The sequence below is a fragment of the Galeopterus variegatus genome, unplaced genomic scaffold, assembly GCF_000696425.1.
Source record: "Galeopterus variegatus unplaced genomic scaffold, G_variegatus-3.0.2 Scaffold283, whole genome shotgun sequence".
NCBI classification, from domain to species: Eukaryota; Metazoa; Chordata; class Mammalia; order Dermoptera; family Cynocephalidae; genus Galeopterus; species Galeopterus variegatus.
The window spans coordinates 217128-233635 of record NW_007726394.1 but is presented as its reverse complement, the minus strand read 5'-3'; the positions used below and the strand labels follow the sequence as shown (position 1 = coordinate 233635).

The window sequence follows — 16508 nt, the reverse complement described above, 5'->3', positions numbered from 1 at the left end:
TTTACAGAGCGTGTAGCCGAGGCTCGGAGAGGTGCCTCGACTTGCCCGAGGTCCCTCGGCGGGGCAGCGGCTCCGGGACCGAGCCGCGGGCCGGTGAGGCGGGCGCGGGTGCTACCCTTGGATCCCCCGAGGCCCGCGGGGGCGGAGCGGCGGGCGGGGCGGAAGGGGGGTGGTGCGGCGGCGGCCGATGGCCATCTTAAGTGGCCGCGGAGAGTCCAGGGCTGCTTCCCCAGGGAAGGGGACACCGGAGCAACCGGGGAGGTGGGGGTCTGCACGCGGCGGCCGCGGCTCTGGGGAGAGGTCGGGAGCCTGGGGGTTCGAGGGAACTTTCTCTTAGATGGGCAAAGGGGGGGACTCCTCGTGTCGGACTGCTGAACCCCTCCAGGCCCCGGCCTGCGGGAGTGTGTGGGGGTGTTCCAGGGAACTTGGCCGAGAGGGGGGAAGGGCTCAGCCGGGCTGGGAGGGGATGCCGGGGACGGTGCGCGACGGTCTCGAGGATTTCGCCTGGGGTGTGTGGGGGATCGGATCTCTATAGAGGGGATCCCCCACGGGATTTGTCGGGGAACGGGCCCGGTGGAGTTTGGGGGTCCAGATCTAAGAGGGGGCTGGATTTCACGGGAGTTAGGGGGTCCTGCCCGCTTGGATGATGGGGGGAAGGATGGCGGGAGGTTCATTCTGGATCCTTCGCGGGTTTTGTGAACCCGATCCTGCGAGGCTGTAGGATCAGACCTGTACGAGGGTTAGGGGTCGTATCATTGCGAGTGTTAAAGACGGTTGAATTCTCCAGGGGGTGCCAGGACCCTGAAGTCGGGGCGCAGAATGGGGGGTCTTGGATCTCTTTGGGGGTTTGGGGACTGGATCTCTTTGCGGTGGTGATGAGGGGCAGGATCATTGTGGGATTTGGAAGGTCCCGGGTCCTCCGGGAAGGTGGGGGCATCATCCCAGCGGGAAGAGGTTGGGGGCAGGGGCGGCCTGGGCCTCGGGCCGAGCGGAGGGGGAGGGTGGCTGGGAACCCGGCTCTGCGCTCCGCTCCTGCCCCTCCCCCGCCGCCTCTGAACAAACTTTTCTTTCTCTTCAAGATGAGGCCGGCGCTGCAGGCGGCGACGGCTGCGCAGCGAACCAGGCAGCCTGAGCGGTGGAGCCCGGAGCGCCGATCCCCGGCTCAGTCCGGCCCCCGGATCCTGAGGCCCGGGACCCAGGCCCGGCCCCAGCCACAGCCCCGAGCGTCCCGGGTGGATGGCGCCAGGCGGAAGGCGCCGGCGGCGCTGAGCCGTTCTGACCATGTCTTCGGCGTGCGGGGCGCAGAGCCCCGGGGGCACGGGGCCCGGGGGCGCGCTGGGCAGCCCGGCTCCCGCGTGGTACCACCGCGACCTGAGCCGCGCTGCCGCGGAGGAGCTGCTGGCCCGAGCGGGCCGCGATGGCAGCTTCCTGGTCCGAGACAGCGAGAGTGTGGCTGGGGCCTTTGCGCTCTGCGTCCTGTGAGTGGGCGGGGAGGGGGTGCGGGGGTACGGCCGGGTGTTATGTGACTGTGTGCGGAGGGCCCGGGTCGGGGTCCCACCGCCCCACTTCCACCTCCAGAGTGGGGGACTTGGCTTATCCTGAGGCTGAGGAAGGATGCAGGGGGCACTTCCTGCTGTGTATCTGGGGTCACTTTCTGGGGCCTTAAGGGCAGAGTATGTGGGGTTCTGTCGCAGAGTGGCTGTGATGGGGAAAAATGCAGGCAGTCCCTGGCAGACAGACCCCCTCAGACATCCTCCAGGTAGAAGGGGCAAGGGTTAGGATGTGCATTCCACGTTGTGTGCAGTTTCTGTTTATATAGGGATTGAGTGTCTGAGTGGTAGGCAATAGTGGAGTTAGGGGCAAAGGGACTGATGGGCTATGTGAGAGTGCCCAGCGGCTGCCTCAGGGGTCCTTTCTGTGTTCACAGGAGAGGGACAGCTTGGGTTCTGCCTGGCTGTGTATGGCTGGTGGATTGGTGGTGGTTGGTGTTGAGAGGAAGGCTTGGGGAGGCAGGGAATGAGGCTGTGTGGGACCATGCCATTATTTCATGAATCAATGAGTGAGTGTTTGTGCCTTGGCTCTGGATTTGAGCCCTGGTTATCTGGCTGCTCTTTCCCCGAGCTATGAGTGCTGAGTATAGAGGTACACTTGGCACTTCTCTGAGTGGTCTTGTTCCTGTGGCTGTACCTGTCAGCTGTGTGTGGTAGTGGTGTTGGAGCGAGTTTGCAATTTCAGTTTTACAGTCTTCTTCCTGACCTGCTGTCTGACACTGAGTGGGCTTCTGTGGGCCTCTGGAGTGGGAAGTAGTGAGTAGGAATTATTGGGGGCTGCGTTTTTAGATCCAGGTATGTTCTTCATTAACCCTGTGAACCCCGCTCCCAGACTTCTGTCCCTCTGTCCCCTTCCTTTCCCCTCTGTTCTCCTGACATCTTGGAGGGTGCATCGGCCTAGGCCAGCTGAGACATTTTTGACTATCACAACTGGGATGGTGCTATTGGCATCTAGTGGGGAGAAGTCAGGGATGCTGCTAAACATCCTACAATGCACAAGACAGTCTCCCACAACAAAGCACTGTGCAGTCCCAAATGTCAGTAGAACAGAGATTGACCTGACGAAAAAGGGGCCCTGTGAGTCTCAGCTTATGCCTCAAGTCTGAGGCCCAGTAGAGGGAGACTCATAAGAGGGATAGCCTAGGCAGATGAATATCATAGGAGTCCTGTCTCCCAGCCCCCACTGAGACCACCTAATTAAGGAGGGGAGGGAGGCAGGTGCTGGGTCAGCTGTTGAGTGGGAGGGGGACAGCTGGGGCCTGTGTCTGGGTGAGGAACCTTATTGTCCCAAAGGGGTAGAATCCTGGCTCCATTGCTGGGGGGGGAGGGTATGGTTAGGGTGAGGGGTCTGTCTATGTGTGGGAGCTTCAGCTTTACCAACTGACTTTGCTGCTCCCTGTTCCTCAGGAGCCCGGGTGTAGGGATCAGAAAGGGGCGACTTCTTAGATTTCCCAAATAAATACATACTTGCTTACCTGTATACACAGTCGCATGTACATTGCTAACATTCAAGACACACCCCTGCCCCAACAGGCACAGGCAATCTGTCCGGCCCGGCGGTCCAGTATACAGGCCCTGGCTTCTGCCCTGGTTTAAAATCCCAGCTCTGCTTTTTACTTGCTCTGTGACCTTAAGCAAATCACTTTTCCTCTTTGAGCCTCAGTTTCCTCATCTGGAGAATGGAGATAATAATAATATCTGCTTGAAAATGTGAGAATTAAATGAGATCTGTAGGACGCTGATTACTCGGCCTGTAACAGAGACAGGGTTCAATTAATAGTATGCTATTGTTGTTATAAACACAGACCCACAGTCCACAAGCTAACACACCTAGTCACACACAGACACCCACCCAGCAGAAGCAGCCAGGAGAGCCCTCAAGGGAGTCTTAACTTGAGGGGAGGGAATGGCCCTGTGGCCAAGACATGGGGTCTCCTCAAAGGCATTGGGTCTTATCTGGTGCCAACAACCCCCTCCTGCCCAGCACATGCACAGGCCTGGGTGCTCCCTTGGGTGAGCGTGCCCTGAGGTGTAGAGGCAGAGGGAGTCTTCCCTCCTCCACCAAATGTGGGCCTGGCTCAGCTGTCACCTGCTCAGCTGTTGCTGCTGTCTGTCAGCACCTCTCTTATCCCTCCTCAGCTTGGGGCTCCTAGAAGTCCGGGTCTCCCATAGGAGGCTCCTTTGGGTCATCCCAATCTCCTTGTGTCTGGGGAAGGGGGCAAAAGCCCTAGGGTGATGCCCTCACACTCCTTAGCAAAACTGCCCCAGGCACACCCGACTTCAGCAGAGCCAGACACTAACAAATACAGACAGCAGGCACACATGTGTGTTAGCACATTGCCCATGCACGCAAACACAGGCTAACCAGGCTTCTGAGGACTCTTACCCTGGCGGGGGCCCAGACTGGTACCACAGCCCAGAGGGGCTGTTTAGACAGCTGTGGAGGCCACAAAAGAGCTGCCTGTTGCTTCCCAGGCCCTGTGGTGGGTGTGGAGTCTATGTAGGTCTGGCGGTGGGGTGTGGGGGTTGGGGTCTGGTCATTCCTGCCCTTGTTGGCAACATTAGGAGGCTGGAATAGCCCCTCTTTAACTCTGTGCAGCTTGGGCAAGTGGTTGTAGAGAAACCAAGCTGAGGGGGATAGGCCTGCTGGCAGGAAAAGAGGCTTAGATCCCAGCCTAGGGATGACAGTTTCTTTTTTTTTTTTTTTTTTTTTTGGTGGCTGGCTGGTATGGGGATCTGAACCCTTGACTTTGGCATTATAACACTGCGCTTTAACCAACTGAGCTAACTGGCTGGCCGAAGGGTGACAAATTCTGACACCTACCTTGCCATCAGGTATCAGAAGCATGTGCACACATATCGCATCCTGCCGGATGGAGAAGACTTCCTGGCTGTGCAGGTAGGAGCCTGAGCCCTGAGCCCTGACCTTGATCCAGCCTAGGGCTTGGGGGCCTGCTGGCTGACCTTTCCTCCCACTCTTGCTGGCCCGCAGACCTCGCAGGGTGTGCCCGTGCGCCGCTTCCAGACCCTTGGTGAGCTCATCGGCCTGTACGCCCAGCCCAACCAGGGCCTTGTGTGCGCCCTGCTCCTGCCAGTGGAGGGGGAGCGAGAGCCAGACCTGCTGGATGACCGAGATGCCTCAGGTACTGCCAGTGTTCAGTGGACATATTCCTTCCCTACCCTGTACCGTGACTCAACCTGCTACTTCCCAACCTCTCATTGCAACACCATCTCCCCTGAAGCCCCCTTGTTCCTAACCGTGATGCCGGGGCCCTTTCCCCACTTTTCTGTGGAAATCTCTGACAGCTGTGGCATTTCCTATATTCCATGGAGGGTGAGAGACCCAAACTGCTGCCCCACTGACCTCTGTTTACAGATGGGGAGGATGAGAAGCCCCCATTGCCCCCGCGCTCTGGCTCCACCAGCATTTCTGCCCCGTTGGGGCCTAGTAGCCCTCAGCCAGCCCCCGAGACTCCCACAACACCAGCTGCTGAGAGGTAAGACACAGCCCCCTCCACTGAGTGTCTCCTGTTTCCTCTGAGAACTGTTTCCCCACCAAATATGGGAGACCTTCTGAGACCCCTTCCAACCCCCCAGAGACTTCTGAGACCCCTTCCAACCCCTCAGAGACTCTCATCCCATCTTAGTTCCAGAGGCAGACACCCTGGTCCATCCTGCTTTGGTTGCCACCAGTACTGTCTCCTCTAGGGGTCGGGTGGGCTCGAGTGCTGGGACAGGGTCAGCAGGACCTCCACTGATTTCTTAACCCTTCCCTGAAGTGCTCCCAATGGGCTGAGCACCGTCTCGCATGAGTACCTGAAGGGTAGCTACGGGCTGGACCTGGAGGCTGTGCGGGGTGGAGCCAGCAACCTGCCTCACCTCACCCGCACCCTTGCTACCTCATGCCGGAGGCTGCACAGGTATGTGGGACACCCAACCCTGTGCACTGCAACCTTACCTGTGACCTGTCCTCACCTGTCCCATGCTGCACAAATGCCCTGACCTCTGACCCTGAAGAGTGAACTGGCCATTGCCTCCTGACTTTTCCTCACCTGTACCCTTGTATCCTCATGGTGGAAGTAGAGGCTACACACTCAGCACCCCCTTCCCTTGTACTTAGGTCAGGGTGGGGAGTTCTGACCTGATGTCTCCCCTAGTGAGGTGGACAAGGTTCTGTCGGGCCTGGAGATCCTGTCCAAGGTGTTTGACCAGCAGAGCTCCCCCATGGTGACTCGCCTTTTGCAGCAGCAGGTGGGATTGTAGGGAGACCTCCGGGAGGAGGGTTCATGTTCTGGAGCTGGGTGAGGGGGCTCCTGCTTAGGGTGTTCATGTACGAGCCTCATTCTTTCTCTCCTCCCAGAACTTGCCACAGACTGGGGAGCAGGAACTAGAGAGCCTGGTGCTGAAGCTGTCAGTGCTAAAGGACTTCCTGTCAGGCATCCAGAAGAAGGTGGCCTGACTCCTGACCTCTAACCCCTAACCTCTCATTTGCTGACCACTCTCATTGGCCTAGCACTGACCTCAACCCTGAATCTACAGCTTAGCATTGACCCCAACGTCAACTGTGCCCCTCTTTGCCCCAGCTCTCAGCATGTCCCCTGACCTCATCCTGCCCTTGCCCCCCCCCAGGCCTTGAAGGCCCTACAGGACATGAGCTCCACAGCACCCCCAGCTCCACTGCAGCCATCCACACGTAAGGCCAAGACCATCCCTGTGCAGGCCTTTGAGGTACATGGCAGGGGGACCTCATGGGGCAAAGGGTGGTTGGAGGTGAAGGGGGTGCTGTTTTCCCCAGTCTCTTGTCAGCAGCCTTCCCACCGCGTGGCCTGCAGGTGAAGCTAGATGTGACCCTGGGTGACCTGACCAAGATCGGAAAGTCGCAGAAGTTCACACTGAGCGTTGATGTGGAGGGTGGGCGGCTGGTGCTGCTGCGGAGACAGCGGGACTCCCAGGAAGACTGGACGACCTTCACGCATGACCGCAGTGAGCCAGGGCCAGACCTGAGAGGGGTGGGCAGGGTGGGGCCCTCAGCCTAGGGGCATAGCCTGTGTGACCTGTATTCTATCTCCTAGTCCGTCAGCTCATTAAGTCCCAGCGTGTCCAGAACAAGCTGGGTGTTGTGTTTGAGAAGGAGAAGGACCGGACCCAGCGCAAGGACTTCATCTTTGTCAGTGCCCGGGTGAGTGGCAGGGTGGGCTAGGCCACTGGGGGCTGCAGGGTCCCAGATGGGTGTTTCCCATTGGATGGGAAGAGAGGGAACACATGCTGGCTGTAGGCATGTCATCCTTCCTGACAGGAATGGCTTTGACAGGGTAGAGTGTATTGAGAGCGAGGGTGGGTTCAGATATTCATTCAATGAACATTTACTAAGCACCTGTTAGATGCTCAGGCAATGGGTATACAGTTGTGAACCAGACAGGCATGACCCTTCTCTCATAGTACCTGCCATCTAGCAGGGTATCCCTGTGGAAGGGGGGGTTCCTGGCTGCCTACCTGCCCTGACTGGCTGCTGTCCCACCAGAAGCGGGAGGCCTTCTGCCAGCTGTTGCAGCTCATGAAGAACAAGCACTCCAAGCAGGACGAGCCTGACATGATCTCTGTCTTCATAGGCACCTGGAACATGGGTCAGGCCTGGGCGGGGGCCGGGTGGGATAGAGGGATGGCTCCAGGGCAGGGGTCTGACCTGCCCCCCCACCTCATTCCCTCTACCTCCAGGAAGTGTGCCACCTCCAAAAAACGTGACATCTTGGTTCACATCGAAGGGTCTGGGGAAGACCCTGGATGAAGTCACAGTGACCATACCCCATGACATCTATGTCTTTGGGACCCAGGAAAACTCTGTGGGTGACCGCGAATGGCTGGACCTATTGCGCGGGGGCCTTAAGGAGCTCACGGATCTGGATTACCGCCCAGTGAGTCCCCTCAGCTCACATACCACCCCCAAACCATCCTGCTTGACTTCATGGGTGACCCTGGGGAGCACAACTTGACTGGCTTTCCCTTTGGTTCCTGGGCATATCTTTTGTGAGATCTAACATGAGTTCTTCATGCCATAGAAGGGCCCATTTCTCTCTGGTACCTCAGGGACATGGATAGCAGGCCTTCCTGTCCTGTGAGTGACAGAACAGTCTATACTATAGGCCGGGGAGCAGGGAATGCAGATAGTGGCCCCAACCCAGGGCAAGGGTGACCCCATACCCTCTACCCAGATTGCCATGCAGTCACTGTGGAACATCAAGGTGGCCGTGCTGGTCAAGCCAGAGCATGAGAACCGCATCAGCCATGTCAGTACGTCCAGTGTGAAGACTGGTATCGCCAACACCCTGGGTGAGCAGAGTGGGCAGGCTCCCAAGGGCAGTGGGGTCCCTCTCTCTGTGCCTCTTGTTTCCTCTCTAGCCCAGGGTCTCCCCCTTTTTGGTGGTCTGTTTCCCCATATATAGGGTACTTTGAATTTTGTAAAGCATACTTATATTCTAAATCTCTTCCAGCCCCACCAGGAAGGCAGGGCCAGGATAATTACCCCCATTTCATAGATGATAAAACTCATTCCCAGAGTCATTGAGTGACCTGTCCAAGGTCACACAGCAAGTAAGTGGTAGAGCCAGGCACGGCACCCAGCTCTCCTGATTTGGGGTCCAGTGCTCCCCCAGGATAGATTCTGCTCAGAATTTGCAGGGCCTTTCAGCTTCACTCTCGGGATCCCCTGTGATGTTCAAGGGCTCTGCTCACACATACAGACAGACTCAGGCCATCCAGATGGACTGTGTGTGCCCCATGAGGACCTTCAGGGGCCTGCCTGCCTCATAGCCTTTGGGGGTGGGGTAGGTAGGAAGGGTCCTCTCAGTGCTACTTCGAGGGGAAAAGGGGAGAACTGGGAACCCTTTGATGGTGACCTGGGCCTTCCTCTTTTGCTTGCTATGACAGGGAACAAGGGAGCTGTGGGTGTCTCCTTCATGTTCAATGGCACCTCATTTGGCTTTGTGAATTGTCATCTCACCTCTGGAAATGAGAAGACTGCCCGGTGAGGGGGTGCCTTCCCAATAGTCTCTTTACTCCCTATTCACCTGAGACATCTTCCCTCTCCCATATCCCAGTCCATGACCCTCCTACATCCCTGTCCCCAGAGACCCCCTTCTCCCTTCTCCCAACTCAAGACCCCTCTGTCTGCTCCTGAACCTGACCTGGTCCCCAGCTCCTCCCTTTGTCCCCAGGGACCCTGGTCCCTTCCCCATCCCTGACCCCAGACACTATTTCCCTTTACACCTGTCCCCGACTCCTGACCCTGAAGATTTACCTTCTAACCCCCACTGTAGGCGGAACCAGAACTACCTGGATATCCTGCGTCTGCTCTCGCTGGGCGACCGGCAGCTCAGTGCGTTTGACATCTCCCTGCGTTTCACTCACCTTTTCTGGTTTGGGGACCTCAACTACCGCCTGGACATGGATATCCAGGTGTGAGCCGGGCCCTTGGGTAGCTGAGAGGAGGTTGGGGGCCAGATGGCTCTGGCTCAGGAGGAAGGTGCCCAGCCTCTGTGTCCCCCACCCCAGGAGATCCTGAACTACATCAGCAGGAAGGAGTTTGAGCCCCTGCTTAGGGTGGACCAGCTCAGCTTAGAACGGGAGAAGCACAAGGTCTTCCTTCGATTCAGTGAGTGTGGGCCCATCAGGTGGTCCCTGAGGGTGAGGGGCTTGTGGTATCCTTGGGTTTTCAGGGTCCAAAGGGAGAAGCACAAGGTCTTCCTTCGATTCAGTGAGTGTGGGCCCATCAGGTGGTCCCTGAGGATGAGGGGCTTGTGGTATCCTTGGGTTTTCAGGGTCCAAACCCCTCCTGTCTCCTGCCTTCCCTAGGTGAGGAGGAGATCTCCTTCCCACCCACCTACCGCTATGAGCGCGGTTCTCGGGACACATACGCCTGGCACAAGCAGAAGCCAACTGGGGTGAGCCAAGAGAATGGCATGGGCCTTGGGTGACCCCCAGGCCTGCAGTGAGTCAAGAGTATATGTAGGGTCAAGGGTCTGCACCTCTGCAGTTACCACTCCAGCTTATATGGCCTCTCTGAGGCCTTTGGGGTGATCCTGCATGTTGTGAGGATCTAAGGAGGGAGGGGTGTTGGAGCCCAGCGTATTGGTGGTGTGGGGCCTCACCACCTGTGGGCTGGGGTCCATGCTGAGCAGCCCCCAGCTGTCAGCTCTGACCACGCTGCCACTCCCTGCCCCAGGTCCGGACCAACGTGCCCTCATGGTGTGACCGGATTCTCTGGAAATCCTACCCTGAGACCCACATCATCTGCAATTCCTATGGTCAGAGCCTCCTGAACAGGGTGACGGGATGGCCTGGGTGGCCACTGTCCCAACTTTGCCCCGGCTTTGGGAGGTGGGAGCAGAGAGTAGGGATGTTCCTCTGAGCCCCCGTTCCTATCCTCCCTCCCCAGGTTGCACTGATGACATCGTCACCAGCGACCACTCACCTGTGTTTGGGACATTTGAAGTTGGAGTTACCTCTCAGTTCATCTCCAAGAAAGGTGACTATTCTGGATGTGCTTATGGTAGTGGCAAACATCTGGGTGGGCACAGGTGATGGCCTGGGGATGTGTGTAGGTTTGACTCTTCATAAGTGTATGTGTGTGTTTCGGTGTGTGGGCACGTGAGTGCAGGAGCGTTTCTGAGTACCTGCTGCGTGAGGGTATCTGTGTGCTGGGTCATCATAAGGTGTATACCCAGGAATGTGGTGTGTGTGTGTGTGTGTGTGTGTTTGTATCATCTGGGGCCGTTAGGTTTGACTCTTCATAAGTGTATGTGTGTGTTTCGGTGTGTGGGCACGTGAGTGCAGGAGTGTTTCTGAGTAACTGCTGCGTGAGGGTATCTGTGTGCTGGGTCATCATAAGGTGTATACCCAGGAATGTGGTGTGTGTGTGTGTGTGTGTGTGTGTGTGTTTGTATCATCTGGGGCCGTGTGTGTGTGTGTGTGTGTATAGACATATCTGTGTGTTTGTATCAGCTGGGGCCACATGTATGTCCCCGTAGCATGGTGGTGGGCAAGCCCACAGGCATTCAGGTCCCCAGCTCCCTCCTAGATGAGTCTTTTATCCTTGAGTTGTCTCTTTGCTCTGGTCCAGGATCGGGGCTTTGGGATCTCCTATTGGTGGCTTTGGAATTGGGGAGGCCCAATTCCTCCTCTAATTTCCTCCTGCTCTGCCAGGGCCCTTGATCTCCTGTCCCAGGGCTCAGTCTCTCTCTCCCATTCCTCCTGTGACCCTCACATGCCCTCTTAGCCCTCCTGTCTGCCTTCCTCCCTTGCCCCTCAGGGCTCTCAAAGACTTCAGACCAGGCCTACATTGAATTTGAGAGCATCGAGGCCATTGTGAAGACAGCCAGCCGCACCAAGTTCTTCATTGAGTTCTACTCCACCTGCCTGGAGGGTCAGAGGCAGGGTCTGGGGCTGGGTGTGGGCCTACGGGGCTGGGAAGCCAGAAGGTGCCCAGAGCGGTTAGTTCCCTAATTAGGGGAAAGGGAAACCAGGAGGTGGTACTCAGTTGGGTGTCCACCCTTACTCCAGAATACAAGAAGAGCTTTGAGAATGATGCCCAGAGCAGTGACAACATCAACTTCCTCAAAGTGCAGTGGTCCTCACGCCAGCTGCCCACGGTGAGGCTGTAGGCAGGGCCCAGGCACAGAGAGGGGTGTGGCAGAACACACTGGGGATTCTGCCTAGGAGGGCAGGCGGGGCAGGCAGAGCCTCTGTGTGTCTGTGTGTGTGTCTGGATAAGGGCATTTGTTTTATTTGGGGGGTGTGGAACCAAGTTGCAGTTTGTTCATTCATTTGAGCTTTTGCTAAATGTCAGATCCAGTGTTGGGCATTGAGGATGCAGAAAATTAATTAGTTACTATCATGTTAAGTGCTATAAAAGGCCCATGCAGGGCTGTGTCTTCTACTCTAAGGATTTGAGATCTTTCCTTAAGACCTGAGTGTGAGTGAGCATGTAGGAGGCTGAGGGTCAGGGTGGGTGGTGGCAGGGGTAGCCTGGGGGAGGACCAGGAGGGAGTAGTTGGGGCTTTGTTCCTCACTGGACCTCTCTGCTCCCCAGCTCAAGCCAATTCTGGCTGACATCGAGTACCTGCAGGACCAGCACCTCTTGCTCACAGTCAAGTCCATGGACGGCTATGAATCCTATGGTGAGGGGCAAGGCATCCCGAGGGGTACAGGAAGCCAGGCAAGGCCCTAGAAAGGTTTGGCAATTGCTGTCTCTCCCACCTGCCCCTCAGGGGAGTGCGTGGTGGCACTCAAGTCCATGATTGGCAGCACGGCCCAGCAATTCCTGACCTTCCTGTCCCACCGCGGCGAAGAGACAGGCAACATCCGTGGTTCCATGAAGGTGCGGGTGCCCACGGAGCGCTTGGGCACCCGTGAGCGGCTCTACGGTGGGGGCTCCATTGGGAGGGGTGGGGCATGTGATGGGATGGCATGGGCAGACCTAGGAGGGGAGGTCTTGGTGTGGGGGGCATGCTGGAATCCCTGGGATGCCTTGAGATTCTAGGCATCTCAAGGGCTGGGAGTGGACTGGCCCGGAGGAGTAGCTGGGAAGGGGCTGGCAGGCCCAGTGGGTGTCTGTGGGATCCAGGAGCCCGAGTCCCCTCTGAGTCTCTCCTCCTTAACCCCCTAGAGTGGATCAGCATTGATAAGGATGAAGCAGCAACAAAGAGCAAAGCCCCTTCTGTGTCCCGAGGCAGCCAGGAGCCTCGGTGAGCTGGGGCTGTGTTGGGTGTCACATGAAGGAGTACCAGGGGCTTTTGGTCAGCTCCACTTCATCTCCCCTCTCCCTGCAACCCCAGCAGGTCAGGGAGCCGCAAGCCAGCCCCCACAGAGGCTTCTTGCCCATTGTCCAAGTTATTTGAAGAAACAGAGAAACCACCACCAACTGGGAGGCCTCCAGCCCCACCCCGAGCAACTCCCCGGGAGGAACCCTTGACCCCCAGGTGAGAGGAGGAACGTGTCATCCCCCCAATCTATCCATCATATGCCTGTCTCTCAAGGCCAGCCTGGGGGTCATCTGCTGTCTGGGTGCTCTGCCAACATGTGGCTAGAGGTGCCATGGCCCTATGCCCATGACCACTCTGGCCAGCCAGGCCTTCCTTAGGTGTGGCTCTCTGAGTCAAAGAGAGCACAGTCAGCCTTTCCTCTCAATTTTGCCTTAAAAAATGGAATAAGAAATTGTTTTAAAAACAGCTCCCTCTGTGTCACCAGGCCTAGCTTGAGCCTTCTGTTTGGAGAAGGCACATGGCTTAGCATGGGGTTTCCCAAGATTCTTCCGTGGAACTCTGTCCTGCAAGAGGCCTCACTAGAAATAGTTTGTGGTGAAATGAGTTTGGGAAATGCTTCTTGCTAGATTCTTTTCTTAGATATTCCTAGCGTACATTAGTATTAGCAAAAGCTCTCAGCATGTGGACAGGAAGGAAACCTCTTTTCAGCTCGGTTTAATATAGTTTCCCAAACTTAATAGGCCAGGAAACTTCTTTTCCACATAATAACTACTAATGTCCTGGGAACTAGTGTTCTGTGGATCGTACTATGGGAAAGTGAGGCTTGCTTTCTGATTATAACCAATGGTCGCTTGAACATAAATAAAAACTTGTAGGTATAGCTATGGTGTTTTTTCTCTCATCTTTAGCTGTTATCAGTCACCTTGGTTTTATCCCCAGGCTTAAGTAAAACAAATCTGAATCCCTGAGTAAGATTCTGCAGTAGGGCGACCTAAGTCTCAGGAGGCTTTCCAAATCTGGCCTGTCATTCTCGGGCTTAAGTAAAACAAATCTGAATCCCTGAGTAAGATTCTGCAGTAGGGCGACCTAAGTCTCGGGAGGCTTTCCAAATCTGGCCTGTCATTCTCATTAGAGGCCTTTGTTGCCCTGTCTTCTGGCACCTCTGTTTTCACCCATCTGAGCTCGAGTTTCACGTTACAGACAAAGTCATAAAAGATCTGAGAATCTTAGCAAGTGAGGTAAGGGATTTTAGGGTTTTCCATTCAGCATCCCCCTCTACCCTCCACGACTTTTAGAGATGAGGAAACAAAGGGTGGGAGAGGGCGAGCGGATGTGCTCAAGGTCATGCACAAGTCTCCCGACTCCTGTCCAGTTCTCCCTCCCCTGCACCCATTGACTTCTCTTGGGTTTCTGGGTCCTGACTTAGTTATCCTGCTCCCAAACTCAGGTTGAAGCCAGAGGGGGCACCTGAGCCAGAAGGGGTGGCAGCCCCCCCACCGAAGAACAGCTTCAACAATCCTGCCTACTATGTCCTTGAAGGGGTTCCGCACCAGCTGCTGCCCCCAGAGCCACCGTCGCCTGCCAGGGCTCCTGTCCCGCCTGCTACCAAGAACAAAGTGGCCATCACAGTGCCCGTTCCACAGCTTGGACGCCACCGGCCCCCACATGTGGGAGAGGGAAGCTCATCAGATGAGGAGTCTGGGGGCACGCTGCCCCCTCCAGACTTTCCACCCCCACCACTGCCAGACTCGGCCATCTTTCTGCCCCCCAGCCTGGATCCTTTGCCAGGGCCAGTGGTCCGGGGCCGTAGTGGCGGTGAGGCACGTGGCCCACCACCTCCCAAGGCCCATCCAAGGCCCCCACTGCCCCCAGGCCCCTCACCTGCCAGCACTTTCTTAGGAGAGGCAGCCAGTGGGGACGACCGGTCCTGCTCAGTGCTGCAGATGGCTAAGACACTGAGTGAGGTGGATTACGCTCCTGCTGGGCCTGGCCGCTCAGTGCTCCTCCCAAGCCCACTGGAGCTGCAGCCACCCAGAGGACTGCCCGTGGATTATGGCCGGCCCCTCAGCTTCCCTCCGCCCCGCATCAGAGAGAGCATCCAGGAGGACCTGGCAGAGGAGGTGTGTGGCCCAGGGGTGGCTGTCTGTGTACCTGAGGAGTGTGCTTGCCCAGGGATTGTGGTATCCTTTTGCTCCACAGTTCAGCACTCACTGGTGTCCCTGATCTGGGCCCTGAGGAGTTGGGGAACATGAGTGAGCCCAGTCCTTGCCTCCCTTCCCCCCAGAGCACGCTGTAGAATGTGGCTGTCTACACCCTCAGTGCTCCCCCTCATATGCCTATTCCCTCAGGCTCGGTGCCCGCAGGGCGGGCGGGCCAGCGGGCTGGGCGAGGCAGGCATGGGTGCCTGGCTGCGGGCCATCGGCTTGGAGCGCTATGAGGAGGGCCTGGTGCACAATGGCTGGGACGACCTGGAGTTTCTCAGGTGGGGGCGGGGCAGGAGGTGGATGGAGAGGGTCTGGCCCCGGGGGAGGAGCTACGGGCGCTTTTAGAACTGCTAGCCCGTCTCCTAGCCTTTCTTACCCCCACAGTGACATCACTGAGGAGGACCTGGAGGAGGCTGGAGTGCAGGACCCGGCTCACAAGCGCCTCCTTCTGGACACTCTGCAGCTCAGCAAGTGATAGTGGTGGGACCGCGAAGTTGCGAACTCAGCGCCCCTCCCCTTCTACGGAGACCCAGCCATAACTTCCCCCGGGTTGGAAAGTTGTGAGGGGCGGGGAAGTACCTCTGCCTATTTATTGGGGATCTGCGTTTCCCACTGCCCAACCATTTGGAATGCCCTAATTAGGACATCCTGCACCTCACCTTTTAGGCCTAGGGCTCCGGAGGTCAGTTGCCGTGGTTACCACGGATCTTGGCTACTCTGATGCTGTCCTCTTTTTTCTGGACCCCTCCTCCCAGTCCCAGGGGTACCCGTAGGGGTCCAGCTGGGTACGTCTGGGTCCCCACTTTCACCGCTGTTTCTGTTGCCCCCCAGCGGGCCTGAACCACAGGGGAGGAGCTCCTCTAGGATCTCCCCCAACCCCCACTCAAGGGGTGTCCGTCCGGAAATGAAGGAACAGCCCGAAGACCGGGCTGGGGGTTATTTAAGCTTTTCTGTGTGGGTTTGGGGAGGGAGGGCACCTTAATATTATTGGGGTCGGTTGGAGGGGTCAGGATCTCGGCCATAAAGTGCTAGTTTGCGTAGTTCTCACTGTCTCCTGGTCTATGCCGCCCTGCGCTGGGGCGGCGGAGGGTGGAGGGGGGTGGTCCTTCCTGGACGTCGCAACCGGGGACAGGGTTCTTGCCGGCAGCCTGTTCCCATCCTGGGCACTCAGAAGGGTTGCCAGCATAATGTCTTCAATAAATTAAGTTTTATTTGGATTGAACAAAACTCACCTCAATAAATTACAAGTTTTTCAAAGAAAAGGAACAATAACAACAACAACCAAAAAAATCAGGAAAAGGGAAACCCCTCTGTCCCGTTCCTCAGGCCGCCCCGCCACTCCTCTAACAGGCCCACACTGCGCCAGACCGGTTAGGGATGGGAGGGGACGCGTTAGGGAGGAGTTGGCGGTGGGATCCCTCAGGCAGCTTGTTTTCCCGGCCATGACCGGCCTTTGCACGGTGGGGTCAGTGCGGGTGGGCCCGAGGGGTGGGGCAGCGGGCACTCAAGGTCACCAAGGAGTGACCCAGCCAGCTGCAGAGCAAGGGGAGGGGGCCGTGCCGCTCCTTGAGGACCCTCACGTTTGCGTTAAGGACAGCCGTTATTTGATCCCAGTTCCAAGGAAGGCCAAGCTAGAAGGGGCTCCGGGCTCTCCCGCAGGGGGTCCCGGTGAAAAGTATTCCGCTCTGCTTGGTGGTGCTGGCGAGGACGAGAGTGGCCCTGATTTGGTCTCCAGAGCTGGGGAGGGCACACCTAAGGGTCAGACGCCGTGGGGGGTAGGGACGGATGGGTACTTCCAGGCAGGCGGCCGGGATGGGGAGGGACTCTGTCGGGTCCCGGAGGGACAGGGGCGTCTCTGGGGGCCGGCTCAGAGCCTCCAGAGGCCGGCGGCTAGAAGAGATTGGTCTTCAGGGCGGGGCCGGGCTTCCGGTGAAAGGAGGACAGAACCCCCGAGAAGGGCCCGGGCCCCGGCTCCGCCGGCTGCCAGGCCTTAAGTA

The 16508-nt window shown here is 57.5% G+C and overlaps 2 protein-coding genes across 2 annotated transcripts in view; one reads left to right on the top strand and one right to left on the bottom strand.

The window, feature by feature from the left end:
• The first annotated feature begins 4304 nt into the window (after window positions 1–4304).
• INPPL1 (inositol polyphosphate phosphatase-like 1) lies at window positions 4305–15738 on the top strand. The gene is given in 28 exon segments (XM_008566962.1): window positions 4305–4449; window positions 4543–4693; window positions 4927–4981; window positions 4984–5047; window positions 5330–5470; window positions 5708–5801; window positions 5911–6000; window positions 6180–6278; window positions 6383–6533; window positions 6623–6729; window positions 7072–7174; window positions 7266–7462; window positions 7760–7877; window positions 8475–8571; window positions 8864–9002; window positions 9099–9198; window positions 9399–9487; window positions 9769–9850; window positions 9982–10071; window positions 10855–10968; window positions 11106–11194; window positions 11635–11722; window positions 11813–11968; window positions 12211–12289; window positions 12380–12523; window positions 13755–14344; window positions 14347–14427; window positions 14896–15738. Coding segments are annotated over 28 exon segments (3516 nt in total). The 5' UTR covers window positions 4305–4396; the 3' UTR covers window positions 15051–15738.
• Window positions 15739–16401: 663 nt separating this feature from the next.
• PHOX2A (paired-like homeobox 2a) overlaps window positions 16402–16508 on the bottom strand; it is a 4346-nt gene continuing 4239 nt past the window's right edge. The window contains exon 4 of the mRNA XM_008566992.1: window positions 16402–16500. Within this exon, the coding sequence (XP_008565214.1) occupies window positions 16402–16500 (99 nt within the window). The remainder of the gene's footprint in view (window positions 16501–16508) is intronic.